General features: G+C 33.9%; 2 protein-coding genes and 1 long non-coding RNA gene across 3 annotated transcripts; 2 read left to right on the top strand and 1 right to left on the bottom strand.

The window, feature by feature from the left end:
* Nucleotide 1: 1 nt before the first annotated feature.
* LOC145730831 (uncharacterized) lies at nucleotides 2-6,414 on the top strand. Its single transcript, XR_014178680.1, has 3 exons — nucleotides 2-312; nucleotides 5,056-5,109; nucleotides 6,250-6,414. It is a non-coding gene; the product is annotated as an uncharacterized LOC145730831 (long non-coding RNA).
* Nucleotides 647-3,390, top strand: LOC145730808 (uncharacterized). Its single transcript, XM_081982234.1, has 7 exons — nucleotides 647-1,061; nucleotides 1,120-1,330; nucleotides 1,384-1,503; nucleotides 1,774-1,903; nucleotides 1,956-2,284; nucleotides 2,340-2,524; nucleotides 2,576-3,390. Exons 1-7 carry the CDS (start codon nucleotides 945-947, stop codon nucleotides 2,765-2,767), a joined length of 1,284 nt encoding a protein of 427 aa, XP_081838360.1. The 5' UTR covers nucleotides 647-944; the 3' UTR covers nucleotides 2,768-3,390.
* On the bottom strand, nucleotides 3,379-18,023 carry LOC145730807 (E3 ubiquitin-protein ligase goliath-like). The gene is made up of 11 exons (XM_081982233.1): nucleotides 17,725-18,023; nucleotides 13,656-13,911; nucleotides 12,688-12,801; nucleotides 12,468-12,620; nucleotides 10,168-10,300; nucleotides 7,985-8,102; nucleotides 7,854-7,925; nucleotides 7,449-7,531; nucleotides 6,544-6,640; nucleotides 5,610-5,759; nucleotides 3,379-4,807 (listed from the first exon to the last, which is right to left on the bottom strand). Exons 2-11 carry the CDS (start codon nucleotides 13,894-13,896, stop codon nucleotides 4,610-4,612), a joined length of 1,359 nt encoding a protein of 452 aa, XP_081838359.1. The 5' UTR covers nucleotides 13,897-13,911; nucleotides 17,725-18,023; the 3' UTR covers nucleotides 3,379-4,609.
* Between the last annotated feature and the right edge of the window lie 102 nt (nucleotides 18,024-18,125).

Here is an 18,125-nt window from a genome sequence, read left to right as displayed (position 1 = left end):
GAAAACGGTAGAAAAAACAAAAAAGACAACCTGTGGATTTTTGACGCATGCGTTAACGACGTAAATGAGTGTAAGAGAATCGGACGCGGTGAGAACACGTTTTATCTCTTTCTGTTGTACAAGAATAATCTCCCCGATCACCAATTTGACGCTTTAATGCTACGTTGCCAACTATTTAAGGCTCGGCGTAGATTTTGTAATTTTTTTGAATATGAGTATTTTCACTGCTTTTTTTTTCTAAAAAAGTTTTATCCACATTTAAAAAATCGACTAATCAAAGTGTTTAGTGCCTATTAAGAGCTGTTTTAAATGGTAAGTAGGTTAATATGTGGTGTGAACATTCTTTTGGTAGTATTGTGGTTTGTGCCGTTTGGTTTTAAAGATTTGCTCTACATCTCAAAGAACGACCTCTTTAAATATTATTATTTATAATTTAATAGGGTATAGAGTACGGGCCAAATTAAAAGGATAAAAGCTGATGATCATTTAAAAAAATTCAACTTTTAATATGAAACAATTCTGGTTTTTCTGCTGTCACATGGGCATAAGAGGTTTTGACCAATCACAAGCTGCACATTGTGACTATAAAAATTCAGCCATGACAAGCGAAGAAGACAATTTGCAATTGACAGAAGACATTGGCATATTGATTTGTTTTGTTTTTTGAAGGGAGGGCATTGTTTTGGTTTTTGAGGAAATCTCAAGGTAAACACGGAACGAAAATAATTTCCTATTAAATTCGCGTTGAAAACCGAAATCTTTGTGTCCGGAATACGAAATAAAATAAATAAAGTAACCCGACAGAAATAAAGCTTATGATGCTGCGCTTTTGGTCTAAATATAAATATACGCGTGAATGAACAACACAGAGCACCCAGTTTTACAGATTTTTGGCTCAGTGTGAATACGATTTTTTAAGTCTTGCAACCAATTTTTTCACTAATATGATAGTTCCGTTAGAAGTGCTCGAGTTGATTTTGTTAAAGTGCGATGGAAAAACCTTGTTAATCGCCAAGAATGCTTCTGAAGGATTGAGTGATACAATTGAGTACTTGGGCAAGGTACAGTTGAATAAACTCTTAAATTAAAAAGCGTTAACATTTTGTTACCCTATTGTAGAAGACTCGATTATGGGAGTGGTGTTGCAAAGAGGAAATTCCACCAGAACAGTTGGTGGAGTATTTACCATTGTACAGCTCCCACTCAAAAGACAGATGGGAGCAGATTTATTTACATTGGAGTTCCTGGGAGTATTTTACACCGCGCATTGCAGAGCCAGTGTTATGTCCAAATAATAGCTTTAAAAGAATATCAACAATTGCAGTGTCAAGTATGTATAATAATGGTGGTTTTACATCTGCTAATTGTAAGGGAACATTTTAGGTCATCACATTGCTGTCGGGTCTGAAGATGGTAGAATGAAACTGTATACTAGTCACTGGGATCCTGTATTTGAAATAAGGATTGTTGCAGTCAGATTGACTAAATTAACTTTTGTTGGGTGTAAGTTGGTAAAACATAAGTATGAGCAGAGATATTAGTGTTGGTAGAACACCACAGTAAATCTTTATCTGTCTCAGTTGCATTTGTTTTCATGCCCCATGGACAGAGCAGGATGAGGTAATTTGGCAAAACCAACTGTCAAATTACGTCATTGTGACGTCCCTCACGCTCTGCTCCTTCCATAAAGCATTAACACAAATGTGAACTAAATTTGTTATGTCATTGTGATTTAAACAATTTTTATGGATGCTAAAACAATCTTTATTGCAGACCATGACTATGATGATGTGATCCACTTGGATATTTGCATTGTGGTTGCATTCCAAAAAGGAATATCTATTATATCCTACAATGGTATGAGAAAGGAGCAATATGATATTTTAGATGTTAAATCTCATAGGTTCAGTATTTTTGTGAGCTGTGTTCTTAACCTGACTCTTTTTTGTTAATAGCATTTATGGGAATTATATTTGTATTGAAAAAGTGGGTGGTCGAATGACTATAATGGAGATAAGTAGACTAGGAAGTGGGGGCAGGAGAGAAATTAAAGAGATCTGGTTCACACGAATTTATTCCCCCCGATGTATAACGTCGTATCAGATGTGGAATGAAAAGTGTACGTTTTTAATTAACGACACTTTAAGCACCGTAAATTACAAAAAACCCAACATCACTCCCATGGAAGAGATGGAAAAAGTGGCAGATATCAAATTTTATGCTCCTTTAATGTTGGATAGTTCTACCACTCATATTATAAGAAACAACGTCATAATAAACATTTGTAAGTTGAACACAAAGAGATCAAGCCAATTTGATCATGGAGAAATTGTTTTTAGACAAAAATGCTGATAAATTTTCTCGCAGTCCTGACGTCATAGACGATTACGTGGAAATTGTCATTTTGGGACCTGATAACACATACAGCAAAAAACAATATAACACTTGGGAAATCTTTATGAGTGATATTACTTGTATGTATCTGTTTGGAAATACGTTTGTGATTGGAACTTCATGTGGCACTGTAAGTCCACATTTGCTGTATTTCACTCAGTCAAATATAATGTTTTTTAAGGTGTATTTTTATCGTCTAAGTAACTGGAAAAACTTTGATATGAAACGATATGCTAGTAAGACCATAGTTGGAAAACACCCTATTATCGCAATCGCAGTCAAGGAAACCCACAAGGAACGAAGATTTTACGTTTGTTCAAAGTTTGCCATACACCAAATTGGATGTTGGCTACCCTGCGTGTATGAAGACTGAACTGATGGTTACTACAACTTGAATAGGTTAAGGCAAAGTGATATATTTTATCTGTTCTGTTTTTTTTTTGTAAATTTAGTTAGGTAGGTTCTTTACTTATTTATGTACAAAGTCTTTCACTGGAGCTTCCCTGTATGTAATTAAAGAAACTTGATGTAGTTTAAAAAGTTGAATCAAAAAATTAGTACCAAAATATTACTAACCTTAAAATAGAACAAAATAAAATATTAAGAAATAAAAAAAATAAAAAATTTAAAATTTCGTACTCATTTTTGGATTCAACTTTTTAAACTACATTAAATGGCTATTTCAATTTTTGGGATTTCAGGAAAGTCAAAAAAAGTGGGTTGGTCAGTCCCCAATGAAAGACTCTGTACATATTTATTGTTTCGCTCATTTTTTGATACGTTTAAACGTGCAACTATAGTGCGTTTAATACGTTTTTTTAAATATCGAAAAATTCCTATTTTTATATTAAAATGTGTTCTAGGTAGTTTTTAATATTTTGTAAGTTAGTTTTGATTGTTTTACAGTTTTTTTAACAGTTTTCAGCACTTTAAGTGTGTTAATATAAAACAAGTTAGGACACTAAATGCTAATAAAAGTAATAATTCAATCTGCAACATTTCGTTTATTTATTACTCAGTCGTTTTTATTTAACCGTAGCTCCGCAATGTACAGCTTGTCAATTTAACATTGAAATTCAAACGTAAATTCAAGGCACGTGCGATGGTAGGGTAGGGGTTACATAACGGGGTCCAGTTAAATAATTCTGGAATAATTGCATCAGTTTATGAACCTAGAGAACACATACGTTCATCGTAAAACACATACATACAGGTATTCTTAAGTCGTCGCCTTATTTGGACATGTTGGCGTTAAAAATAAAAGAAAACATTTTTTGCGGTAACAATGGTGTGTATACAAAATAACTATATAAACATTCTTATCGTTATTATTACATAATATTAAAGCTACCAATTCCGATGCACCATTAAGTTCAAATGTATCTCAAAAACATTTTGAGGTTCAGCAGAAAAGCATTGTCCAATATTAACCAGCGTTTTTTGTATGTCAATAAACAACCTACTAAAACACTTTCAGGGTTTACCTAGTACTTAACTTATACTACATGATTGAATTATAATAATAACTTGTAAAGCACCACGAAGTAAAATTGTCCAAAAAAAAACACGGACAATAAGGTAATATCACAAATAAGTAGAGAAGGAATGGGAAAGACAGTCAAAAAAATTATAACACAAACTTTGGTTGCTGTTTGGTAGGGAGCTTGACTGTCACATGTTAATACATTTAACAGCCATATCCTGTATAATTTTGATTGCACATAAAACTTGTAATAAATGCTTTTTCTTAAAAATTTGATTTGATGCCTTTGAACTTTCTAAATATCAGGCTAGTTTTTGCGATAAGTTTCCTAGCTCTGCTCAGTCAGCACCTAATCAATAAATTAAGCTTAAGTACCAATTAACTAGCTGGAAAGGCAGTAAATCTACTGTGTATACGTCTTCCGAATATTCATACATCCGCTGTCCTTAAAACTACATAATATCGAATGTCATAGTATACCATATTGCTTTAGCATGGAAATACTGTGGTTTTGATATGCTGTCCTGTTTGAGCATAGAAGAAAATTATCAGCCTATAGACCTATAAAGCTTTTGAATGACATAACCATTAACCCACTTATTTCACCACACAATCAAACAGAATAACATATCGACCCGTCAATTTTACGACCGTGACCTTAAAAAATATAAAAGTTTTTCAGACCTTTCTGACTAGTACACGTGACCACTGTATATAATAAGTAAAAGCACTTCAATCCTGATCCTCCTCGATCGTGATTGCCGTGGACGGGGGCGGAGGTTCGCGGGGGGCTCCGCACGTTACGCACAAATCAGGCCGTGGCACGGGCGCAAACTGATTTTTGGGCGGTTGTAAACTGGGCGTCATTTCATTGGGCGTCGATGCTCGGCTGCTGTCGTCGTCGCCTGAATTGTCAAAAGTGCAGCGTCTCTGAAAAAAGTCATCGAATCATGAAACCACGCCCACAAAGACAAGCCACACCTACGTTTCATTGATAGCCCCGCCCATGAAAATTTAACCCTCCTACTTATTCTTAGTTTAATGTCAATCAAATGTCTCTTTTTTTAATTAAAATCCCTCTCATATTGCTAGTATAGTTCTGCTTATAAAATTAGCATTGAGTTATTGAATAATTGAACAAAAAAAGGTTTTTAATTAATTTTCTTTTTTTATTTCAGAAGTACCAAAAATACCTTTGAAAGAGACACCCAAAATGTTGAAGGCTAACGCAGGTAAGGTTCAAAATCTTTATTTGCGCACCATCTTGGTAACATGAAAGGCTAAAGAGGCGTGGTTTGCCGCATTTTGTAGTGTTTTTTTATTAATTTTCTAATGGCCATTGATAGGAAAGGCACAGCGCAACTGATAGGAATTCGAATAAAAAAGTTACGACCTTTGAAAAAATTGAAAGAATGGGGATATTACGGGTTTTTTTTACTACTTTTTGAAATTCAATATTTCGTTGACATGAAGAGCTAGAGAGGCCAGTTTTAGCTCATTAGTATTTTTTATCCTCTTTCAAGTTTTTATTGTGCCCCAGAAGAGTGCCAATGCACAGCAAAGAGCATATTTAGGTATACCAAAGGAGTTTAAATCTACATATGCAATACGCCCACCGTTTAGTCTAGTCACGCCTACCAAATTATTAACTGCTAGAATAGCCCCGCCCAGAAATATTCACCTCCTCCCACAGTTTTACCTTTATTTACCAAAATTTAGTAAATATTCGTACCTGTAGGTTCGTAATCACAACTGCCCTGATCTCCGGTAAAGGGCTAATACTGCCTCTTCGAGGAGTTAAGGGCTGACTAACGTTCGAATTTTCGATTATGTGATCTTCAAGACCGTCCACTTGTAGAATACTTTCTTGACTTCCGGTAAACTACAAACAAAATACGTACGTCTTAAAACTGGGCGCAAACAATCGTTTATAATACAAACAATACAAAATGTGTGCAGTTAGATTTGTTAGCATTTCTGAATCACAATGTGTTAGTCGAATTATTATTAGAATTTCCGAGCAATTATTTTGTCTGCCAAGATCTTGTTCAGAATAAATGTACTTATAAAGATAGGGAAAATTAGTAAACAAACTGTTTTGTTAGTAACTTTATAACATTGTTACTTATTTTATCTATCGATAACACACTTCTAGACTCTAGATTTTTAACGTATTATTGTACGAATTTGACCTAGGACTGTATTAGAAAAAAATCTGGTATCGAAAGTCACCTTTAAAATATCATCCAGGCAATTTTTTTTAGAACGGAAAGTAATATTATCAGCCCATTAACATTAATATCCGCAACTAATTAAATTTAATGGTAATGTGTGTTGAAATATTTTTATATCGCGTTGTTTCCTGTGGTTAGTACTAGACTACTGAAAGCGTACACCAAAGCCATCAGCCACACTACATGCTAAAGTCATAAGGAAATTACCTCCACCCAAGGAAAAAAACCTCTTCAACCAGCAAAGAAACAACCAAAGGTCAGTGTGAGGTACTAAATTGTGTGCCTGTATAAATGGGTGCACTACATTATAGGAAACAAAATAAATTATCACAGCGCCCAAAATGGAAAATTGATCTACTATAATAATACAGCACTAGTGCGTCGATGCTTCTAGAATAAGTACATTTCGGGATTAAAGATGTCGCTACTGACCACAAACCCGTAATGTTTCAAAATGTCCATTTTGCACATTGGGCAAGTCCGGTGCTCCAAAAGCCACGGATCTATGCAGTTTTTGTGGAATTCATGCCTGAAACAACAAACGTTTATTAAAATAATAAAAGTATGCATTTACGCGTGCATCTTTATATTGTTTCGTGTCCATATTTAGGAACAAGGGAAATAGTAATGATGTAGACACACCTTGATTTTAACATAAATAATGAATAATGCATTTGTAATTAAGTCAATTAAAAATAGTTAAACATTTACACTTTCGTGTTTGAACATTTAATGCATAGATAATCAGAAGTGTAAATACAGTCTAGAAAATATGCGATTATATCTCTGGTACCTAAATAAAATGGGATTCGAAAGAAACAATTTACACCTATAACCATGTGATATGAAATTAATTAAATGTGAACTGTGCGTCATTTTTGCATGAGTTGTTTGTGAACTATAATGTGATTAACGTTTTGTTTACTGATGATGAGTCTCTGAAATGTGAAAACCAGTTCCGGATTCTTGATTCCTAGTTTTTGTCTGATACGCCTATTTTGACACTTTCCAGTCCTTTGTTTTTTATTTCTATATAATAGTTTCCATTCTCCCTTTTTTTAATATTGTTATATTAATGTAACTGCCTGCTGCGTATTCTTAAGTAACATTTGACGCAAGTTACGAAAAAAATCATCATTTAAGTAATCGGTTGCCTTAATCGAGGCTTACACAGTCAATTACAGGAAAGAGTTCCGCAAAATCGGATTCGTTACGAAAAATCGTCCATAACGCCCAAAGCTTTCGTAGTTTTGTTTTCGTCATAAATCAAGGACTTTGTTCATACCAAAACAAAAACTGGTTTAAATTAACGTATAATTTTGATGTAAATCACTTACCCACAAGGCAATATCCTTAAAGTGTCGCTTAATTTGTACGGTTCTATGCAAACGGCGCAGCATTCTCCATCACCTTGTACTTCCTGTAAATAAACAAAGATGGTGTCAAGAATATGTGACGCAATGGACGAAAGTGCGTGCTTTCAACCTTTTACTGTCGTAAGTTAACTTTCCCCACAGTGAAAATTATGGTTGCAGCTTAACCTTGCATTAAAAAACTTAATTTTAACCGCATAAATTGAAGTGAGTCATAATTCTGTTGGAGGAGTGGTCACAATTTTTAAATTCATTCCTAAAGAACATATAATTCAGCAGAAGATCAAATTGAAGCATTCAACATAATCTCTATTGTTAGTACGTTGAATAACAATGCAATTGGCACAACTATGCAAACATAAGAATTACCTTGTCCTCCGATTTCAGACTTTTGGTTGGAATCTTTGATAAAGCCTTTTTGGCAGCGTTCCCCAATCTTTTCTATATAAAAAAAATTAACAGTTAATTCAACAGAAAGTAAGGAAAATCGAGAAACTAACCGTGAGTTTGTCTTTTGTCCTGATGTACCTGAACCTTTGGACGTAGTAAAACACCAGCCACGTTAAGGATATTATCATGAGCACTATGAAGGTTATAGAGACGAAAAGCACTGAAGTCCTGAAAGAATATTATTATTAGGTATGGTCGGAAACAAATCGGAATTTCAAAACAAAAATGCTTTACATATTTATACCGTTTTGTAACAGTATTGGTGGCTAAAGTAGGAAATATTTCAAAGTTTGTAATTGAAGCTTTTGCCAAAAAATCAATTAAGAAAACATGCATTTAATAATCATGGTTATTTCACAATCATTTCTGTTATTGTGACATCGACTTGCCCAAACCGGAAGTGAATTTCAATGTCAGAAACTGCGCTGTATTTCCTCGTATGTATCTCATCCGAGTATATGTGACAAAGGAAATGCTATTGAAATTCTGTATCAATCAATTTAAAAAATTTTCAACAAGTACTTGAAGCGGATAAGTTTATTTTCTTCGGGTCTTTGTTTCTCGAGATTTTACTAGTCCTCCTTGCTGTATTATCTGTGCGAATCTGACCTTGCTGTGGCTTTTCGTCAGTTGTATAGTGCAATGACAAAGGAAGCTGCTTAAGTCGAGCACAAAGCGAGGCCTCTTTATCTTTGTAACTTTCTCTGTTGAGTAGTTTTTTGTTTGAGAGGCACGAAAGTTTACTTTTTAAAGCAAACTCCAGTTATAAAATGCTCGAGTGTTTATTAGAAATATAGCTCAACTGATAATAGTTGATAAAATCAGGAAACTGAGAGTGTGTAGTTTAAAGGTAATTTTTTGCTACTTCATTGTTTTGACAGTTTTTCTAGTTTGCAACCTAGCAAATCCTTTTTTAGCCACTCTATACAGTATAGTGTTTTTTATTACTCCTAATAGAGATGAAAATACAGTGTTTTCAAAAAAGTATAATACGTAAACTAACTGAATACTCACTTGAGCACATCAGAAAACGTACTCTCCATATGTAAGTTTAACTTCCAATCAAAATCCATCAAAACACGCGTAAGAACAGTTTCTCGTTATCTCTGTATCACTTTATCCCGAATTCCGGCTAAACACTGGCTCTTTAACGAGTTATTCATAATAGTTTAATATTTGAAACACAAATTTGTTTACTTTCAACACAGCGTGAGAGTGGGAATAAGCGGCTTTTAATAACCTCGGGTGATAATGTGCAAACACTCCCAAGCTCGGTGTAAATTAATAACCGCAACAAAACAAAAGTACACTTTTTGGATGATTGTTTATACGGCACTAAAACTGTTGATTGGAAAAGTTTAGGTAGTAATAATTGAAGCTGGTGTACGACTTAACCAGAATTGGGATTGATCCAATTTAGTCAGGAAAGCTTTTCCACGAGTCCGTTGATTGGATTAAGGATTTACTTTTCAACACTCTGACTACAAGAAACTTTGTCCTTTTTGGTTGGATTTAGACACATTTACAAAAGGTTTCTTTGATAATTTCACCTTCAGGCGATTGTCAATTGACTAAAAACCTATAATAATCGAACAATGTCTAAATTTCATGTACTGATAACGTAATCAGAATTAGTACAAAATTCTTGACTGATAATCAAAAATCGCAAATACTTAAATTGAACTGTTTTTTATATTATTGAATTTTTGGTGTTTCAAGATAATTTTAGTCACAGATCGATATAAGATGGCAGACTTTTATTAACTGTCTTTGTTTTGAATAACACAATATATCAGAAAAAGATGGTAATTATTAAGGGGCCATTTTTTGCTCTCAAGTTAATTCAAAACGCCTTTGTCAGTTGTTTATTTTGTTGTTGTTGTTGTTTTTTTGGAGTTTTAAGCTATTTTCTAGCAATCATTATTGTTATGTTCTGCAGTAATTACTTATTGTCTACTCACCTATATTCTGGATTTTAAATCTTCCACCAAACCACTAAAATTACTTCTACAAACTATCATTAACAACAAAAATTGAACACTAAACTAAAATAAAAATAAAATAAGTACAACAAACAATAAGTTTGAAAAAAGTATTCAACAGTCTCAAAAAAAAAAAAACTTAGGTTAGGGTTAGAAAAATAACAGAATATTGAATAATAACGTTAAAGACTACTAAATAGCACAGAGTCCCCTAGCGTACGGAAGATAAACTAACAAAGCGAGTACCTTACCGATTTATATTTGCAGCTTTAGATGGAGACTGACCAGATTTGGTAATGTATACGTAGACGTCTGCATCGTTCTCTGCTAGTTTGGCCAGCTCTTCGCCCTTGTATTTGTAGATAAACACGGCGCTTATGTTGCCTGCAACAGATTTTAAAAGGAAAATTGTACGCAAAACGTCAAGGTGCCTGAATCGCTATTAAAGATTTTGAGATCTTTGGTGCATGTGTGTTGTTGCCACACAGTTGGTCCGTCGACCTTGTTTACCCGCGTATAAAACAAGAAAGGAATGCAAACTTCGTGCCTAGATTGTTAAAAATAGTTAGGGAAATACTTGAGTATTCAAAACAAACGCATTATAGATGTGATTTTATTTTTCTCTGACATTTAAAATAGCAATATAGGAACAATCTGTGTTAATTGTTGTCCCGCTTTCAAGCAGTAATTAAAATCAACACGCGCTAATGTTAATTAGAAAAAATGGTAATTTTTCTGAAAGTGGGCGTCAATGCGCAAAAACTCTCGAGCGGTTTGCCCCAATTTGTTAAGGCGCATTAATCTAATTAGTGCTTCGACCATAATTTCCTTCAATTTCAATTTTACTCTAAGTATCACCAGTAAATTGGCACCACCTTTTAAAAAATAACTTAAAATTGCACACCTGTTGGTATATCCAATTACGTTTTAAACAATTGAAGCGTGACGTAGATACTGAAATGATCCAATGAGTAAGACGGTTTATCGGATTCAAGATCAGGCAAAAATTGGATCGAACTATACATGTTTTCAATAGTTTTAGTAAAACGTTATAAAATGAGTTAATTAGTAGTTCATTGCTGATGTCAAGAAAGATTTTGTGTGGGTTTCAGGAACTCATAAACAGCTAAAGTTGCTCATCATTATGTAGGTTCAATAATTCCCGACCCTGAACACTTATTTATATTATTGTCGATATAGGATTTAAAATTATAATGAGATATTTTATTGTTTATATTATAAAAAGGAATACACACTTTACATATTAATATTGACGACAAAGAGAGAAAGAAAAAGTCTACCTGAATTTTTTTTTTGTGTAAACAATTTACGATACCTAACCTAATCTACGATAATAATTACTTCAGGTGTGAGTATCGTAAATTTCGTTTGCGTATAAATAGCTTGACAGTAAATAAGGTCAGAAAATTGCGCCAGAAGTAATTTGTCATTTTTGTGTACAGTAATTAAAATTTTATTAAGTAGCAACCAATTGGAAAAAATTCCGTTGCAAGTTTTAGTCCAATATATTTTTTTAACTGCGTATAAACGTAAGGTTTCCCTTACCCCAAATCGTCACACCTAAATCTCATTTACATAACTTATTTAAGCCCTATTATTGAGCCCCACGTGTTTGTTATGTACATACAGTGATTTTTTCGTGGCTTGTCCTACGTACGCTTTAGGAAAATGTCTGGAGAAAGTATCATCAGCGCCATCTGGCACACGGTACTTAAACTAACAAAGCGAGTATTACCTTAATTGGACGGTAAACGTTTCACAATTATTATTTTTTGTTTGCTTTATCTTTTTTAATTAGAAACATAGTTTACGAACCAAACCTCCACGAGATTTACACACTTGGAGTGATAAAATTCATATAATTGATGTTAATTAAAACAACTCGAAACCAGTTGGGTCGGGTAACTCCTGAAAAAGACCAACAGAACTGGTACTTGTCGGTTTAGCAGTGGATAATAATTATTTATACGTAATTGTAATACAGTATAGGCAATCGCTTAGTTAAGTTTGTAACTGTTTCCTTTTGAACTCATTTTAATTAATTAAAAATGTGTATACGTTAATTTTTACAATTTACCGAATTGTAGTGTTAATTTTTTTTAGCATCAATTTATTCGAAAAACTAACTTTAGATATAACTTTTCTAATTTCAGATGGGCCCCATATGTGGGTGCCCCCACGTTGAATTATTACACTTTTTTGATACAGATGTTTGTAATGCAATAACCTCCTGTTTACCAAACAGAAACTATTACTCAATTAGAACTTAAAATCAACCATTAACCTACGAAGATCAAATCAATTTGCTAAAAATTAATTTGAAAATACTTTTTTTTGCGGACGTCTATTGTCCTTGCAACTTATTTCGTATCACCGATTAAAAATCGTACGCATTTATTTAAAGTGAACCTTGATTTTTTCTATAACTTTCAATTATATTACACAATTAAATCTCGGACATTACGTGAGCGATATAGTAATAACAGATCGATTAGTTGGGAATTTGCGAAAAACAATACAATTTACTCACGTCTGGGATCGTTGGACAATTTCATTTTATCCAAGGCGAGAGAGTCCCGGTCGTTGTACACCAATACCCCGGAAGCGTTACTTTTGAAGGCGTTATCGACTTTTACGTCAAAGTTACAATTTCCCCTCTTGACTAATGCTATCCATGGAGTACCTGAAACCGGAAAAATGCACCAATTACTAACTTGCCAATTAAATTATTGTTTGTGGTGTAAGGTTACCTGGGGATGGCAAGTGTCCATCCGACTTGGAACTGTCAAAAGGGTAAATACACCCGGAATGGTCTTCGGAGTTGTGTCTGGAGGTCACGTGGACTAAAAGCCCATAAGCTGGACCTGGAATAAGTTTCTATACCATATAGCCATTATTTTTATTAAGTCTGTTCCTAGAGGCAATTTCCAACTGAAAATCGGCACACCGGCTTTTATTGGTTAAATGCTCACGTGACATTGACATTTTAAAGATAATGGCCAATAGCTGGACATATTCCTCTGATTATTAGTTGGAATAACATGAATGATGTGAAAACAAAAGGTGAAGTTGTATCAATAATTGTCTTATAATACGTCAGATTGGTGCGAAAATTGCCCGCTAAATCCAAAAACAAACAACCGAAATTATCGAGGAATCGAACGGAAAATTTTGCTCTCATGGATGTGTAAACTGTTATAATTTAGATTGAACAAGCTCCAACAGGTTTACCGTAAAATTAGGACGTGAACTTGAAAAAAACGAATGATTTTAATTCTCACGATCTAAGTGACAAAGTGTACACACAGGATACTCAAGGCTGAAACTACTAAAATACAAGTTTACTGACCAAAACCAGAATGTTGTTAGATGTTTTTAGCTACTTACTAGCAAAGTGTCATAAACGAACAAATTTTTAGTAAGTCACATTCTAAACGCTTTAGAACCTTAGTTTTAGTCAGTAAACTTCTTAGACGCCTCATTGTATGACCTATCTAGTTTGCGAGTTACGAGAAATCAGTGGTGGAACTATGTAAGGGAATTGAACAGAAATTTGTTTCTTTACCTCACTTTGACTTACATAATCTATCTTGCTATAAGTCTGTCTTGTTTAAATCTCTGTCAACTTAATCTGTTTTTGACCCGGTGGTCATGTGATTAGCTGTCAAATGACGGCACATTCGATCCTTAATATTAGTTGGAGCTTGAAGCTACTCACCAACATAACTTCCTCCATACCTCCCGTCAGTCTTATCCCATCTCCAGCCTTGATCCGTTTTGAATGTGATATTGAGCACGGCCGAGATGAAGCTCTGATCTTCGGCAAAATTTAGGGAATTTGAAACCCAATCTTCGGGAGTGGCCTCTGAAGACGACGTTTCCACGAAATAGAGCAGAAACAGCAAGAAAGCGGTGCGTTGGGTGTTGAAATTTTTGGTCAGCCACGGCGACATTTCCATTTTGGTGGATCGGACCTGAAAAACCATAATAACGATATTTAAATCTGAAAAAAGTGCAAAAGGTCGTGCTCGACTGATTCGCTTAATAGCCGGATTCATCATCATTATCAACGGCGGCAAAAAAACGCTACGATCGATATTGTTATTGACTTAACAATCTCAGAAAACCATGAAATAAATTAATTCAATATTGTCGCCTAATCAAGACGAATTTAAATAATGGATATGCTTGCTTCTGCTATTCCTTCAATCGTGTGTGTCAATAAGTAAACCTTCGCGATTTTCCAATTAATCATTATGATTGATTGGTCAATTTAATGATACCCACGCTGCAATGAGGTATTAAAAAACATTCCGAAGGGACTAGTCAATTAAGTAGTACTAGATCAACCTTCAGGTTACAAAGGACTTAATTTCAATGTTAGGAAAAACCGTAAAGATGCAATGTAGAAACTGAGTAATATTAAACCACAGACTGATTCGAAACCACTAGGAAATTTTTATTACACTTCCTACTAGTACTTAATAACAATTTTTGTTTTTCTGTACTGGAAACTGGAAGTTTCCCAAGATCACGCAATAGGTTAATGATGTTTACTGCTTGTGAAAGCAAATTTTCACAAGTTTATTTAACACATTCAGAACGTTATAGTTTACGAAAATTGCGTTTAGTGGGAGCAAACAAATTAAAGGGGCCATAAAAAGTACCTATAACATTCAAGGTGCTTTTTGTCGGTCGGTGTAAACATTCTAAAACTTTGCAAATTGGGTAGAGTTTGATTGAATAGCTAGTGTTTTTGTACTAAAATTGTCAGTGTTATTGTGACCTTTAAAAGACCTCAGAATGCTTCTATTATTGCTCAAAATTCCTTAAAACTGCCTAAAATGCCTCAAAACTGCCTTGAAATACATCAAAATGCCTTTAAACTGTCTCAGGATACATTCAAATGTTTACACATTTGTGGCATTCTTAAATTTAGTTATGTCCCCTGGTATTAAGATAATGATAAACCTTGATGAAACATACCCTTGAAATTAATTTTTTTATGGTCACGTGATATTTTGACGTTTGCACGAATCTTCTAACTGTCATAGTAACCAAGTTAGCACGTGTCAAATAAAGACACTTATCATTTCAAGAAAGAAACAGTTGAAAAATTGGTAATTTAAATTTAGAAAGTAGTAAAATTGTAAGAACTACGTCACGTGACTTGATAATTCAATATTTGAGCTTGTCAAAAACAGTCAGGTGAACTTCAAAACGCAGTTTAAACTTGCAGTGTACCAGTCACTATTAATATCATAGTTTCTTCAGTGGAAACACTGTACTATTTCAATTTTGACTTTTCTAGAAACAGCTTAAACTAATTTGTTCAAGTTAAAAATACATATTTTAATTCCACTTGCAAAGTAAATTGTCACAAGCAAAAAAAATGACTTAACATGGAATTTTTTGTCTTTTGCTCTGAGAAATCAAGTGCAATTTCTTTGAATTGCTAATAAGTACCACAGGAGCGGCACTTCTAAATTTAGAATTGTTTACGTGCCAGCTATAACAGTTCTATCTAAATCACAGCATATTGAATAATTAATGGCGTTCACGACTGATCAAAGTTGAACTTTTTTTTTTTCCAGCAAGTAATTATTTGTCTGGAAACCACTAATCCGCAGCAATTATAATTGCTACGTAATCAAAAAGAGAGATACTTTGCTGTAATTGTACCATTCTTTTCTTTAATCGTGAGATAAAAGTATTTACGAGGAGTCATTAAACGGCAGAGTAAATCAATAAAGGGTTCGTGTGACGCTTTTTAAAAGGCCTTTTACGTAAAAGATTTATGGACAAAATGCTGTGAACGACAAGCTGTATATTTTACGCATTGCTGTTTCCCCCCATTTGCATATCAGGTAAACTGAATAATTAGAAGGATAAAAATGCTAGAAGTAGAAATGAGTTTTATGTGAATGGCATATCCCTTATTCAGAAACTCTTTTCCTTTGTTCAAAGTATTTTTGTTTTGATATTGATGGTCATTTTTTACACTGTAAATCATCGATAAGTGGAACCCATTTCCTCGAATGTCAATAACACATTTAATATTATGCGAATGTGAAAGGCTGGGTGAAAGGTCATGGCCGCTGTTTTCCTGGATTAACGCTAATTTTAGTTGTTTCAATATATTTTATTCTAGAATATCATATATTATTCGACAAACATGTAATGATAGCTATTACTCACAAAGCTGAAGTTTTATCACTAGTGAGTAATTACTTTTTGTCAATAATAAAAGCAATAAACCTTTGACATCTAATGTGAACGATTTATGCAAAACGCGTTATTTGACAGATTTTTTTTGCTTTTTTTCTTCGTTTTGTGCTTATTTTAGTTTTTTGTGCTTATTTACTGCTATTTTTGTATGGTTTAACTAGTTTTTTACGAAACAAAGTTTTCCAGTTTTTAAAAATAAACTAAACTAATTTGACAAAAAATTGCTGTATTCAGATATTGAAAGCTTCTGAACGACAAACATGTTGCAAAATGTATGTATCAATTTACAAATTTAAACTGAAAATAAAATTTTCAAATACTCCTGAAGCAGTCTAAAAAAATGTAAAAACATTCCAAAACACTATAATGCCTTGCAAAGATTACCAAGCAGCCTAGAAGCTTCTAAAAGCTTTTAGAACAGTCTAAAAGTTTCCAAATACTTTTCAATTTATCTAGAAACTCTCAAAAGCTTCCGTGTGCTTCTAAAGCAGTTTAACAGCTTCCAAAAGTTTCTAAAACCGATTACAAGGTTTCAAATGTCTTAAAGGCAGTCCAGAACCTTAAAGGCTCTTGCACTGCCCAAAAATGCTCCTAAAGTAGTCTAAAAAGGTTTTAAAACACTACAGAAACTCCAAAATATGTCGAAAGCCTTACAAAAGCTTTTAGAACATTCTAAAGGCTTCCAAATGATCTTTAACTAGTCTAGAAGCTCTCAAAAAAATTTCAAGGCAGTGTAAAAGCTTTCGTATGCTTCTAGAGCAGTTTAAAAGCTTCCAAAAGTTCAAATTCACATGTTTTAAAAGCAGTCCAGAACCATCAATGCTCCTAAAGTAGTCCAAAAAGATTTCAAAACACTTCAGAAACTCCAAAATGCTTCTAAAGCAGTCTGAAGTCTTTCAAAACAGTCTAGAAGCTTTCAAAATCATTTAGAACAATCTAAAAGATTCCAAACGCTTTTCAACTTGTCTAGAAGCTCCCAGAAGATATTAAAGCAGTGTAGAAGCTTCCAAAAAAATTTGTGAACCGTGTAAAAGATTCCAAATGCCTCTAAAGCATTCCAGAACCTTCAATATGCTGTTTCAATAGTCCAAAAACCTTCTAAATCTTCTTACTGGAAAAAAACGATTAATCAACAAGTAGAAATTGAATAAATGAGCAATTTTTTTCTAATGCACCGGAATACTAGAGTTATCAATAGTTTCCGCTATACTCTATACAGACTGGTTGGAGGTTATTAACATCTAGTGGGTGTATCGATTTGGTGATCCCACGACTTCCAAAAATTTACAAATTCTGCAGTTGACATTATAAAAGTAGGCCATTTTTACCATCCGCTTTTGATTAACAGCTGCGAGATAGGAAATTTATTGGTACATCTCTCTTTTTTCTGTTTATTTACGTCTGCAAGCCAAGATATACAGTGCGTTGCTCTCTAAGAGCAAGTCCCTTGCAGTACCTTGACAAAACCTTCCCATAAACAAATATACACATTTCTTAAACTTAACTGTAAATGCTATTTACTTTTTACATAAAAACTATCCAATAACAAAAATACTTACCAATTTTGTTTACTGAAATATTACATTTAGCACTCTAGATAGTAAATAAACAAAACAAAATTCGACACAAACAAAAAAAAACGCGAGTACCACACTAACGGACAAAAACTCTAGTTTCTCGGGAAGTAAACGGATCCAAAATTAGGACTTCTTTTTGTCAGGATCACACTGAAAAGCAATTTTTTAATCGGATAAACTGCAATTTTCCTGTGAACGCTGGAATTTTAGCGGCAGCGCGCAGAACCGTTCGATCCGCGACTTTCCGATCGTCTGAGCTCGGTGAATATTCGGTAATTTGTGCGGCACACACCAGCGCCTTGTATTTTCGATCCTGCCCTGATTTTTCCATACCTACAATTGACAGTACAGACGCGGATCTACCAGATTTTTCCGTTCAGGAA

This window comes from Ips typographus, linkage group LG6 (assembly GCF_016097725.1).
Source record: "Ips typographus isolate SLU linkage group LG6, UJ_Ityp_2.0, whole genome shotgun sequence".
Lineage (NCBI taxonomy): Eukaryota > Metazoa > Arthropoda > Insecta > Coleoptera > Curculionidae > Ips > Ips typographus.
This window is presented reverse-complemented; position numbering and strand designations above follow the sequence as displayed.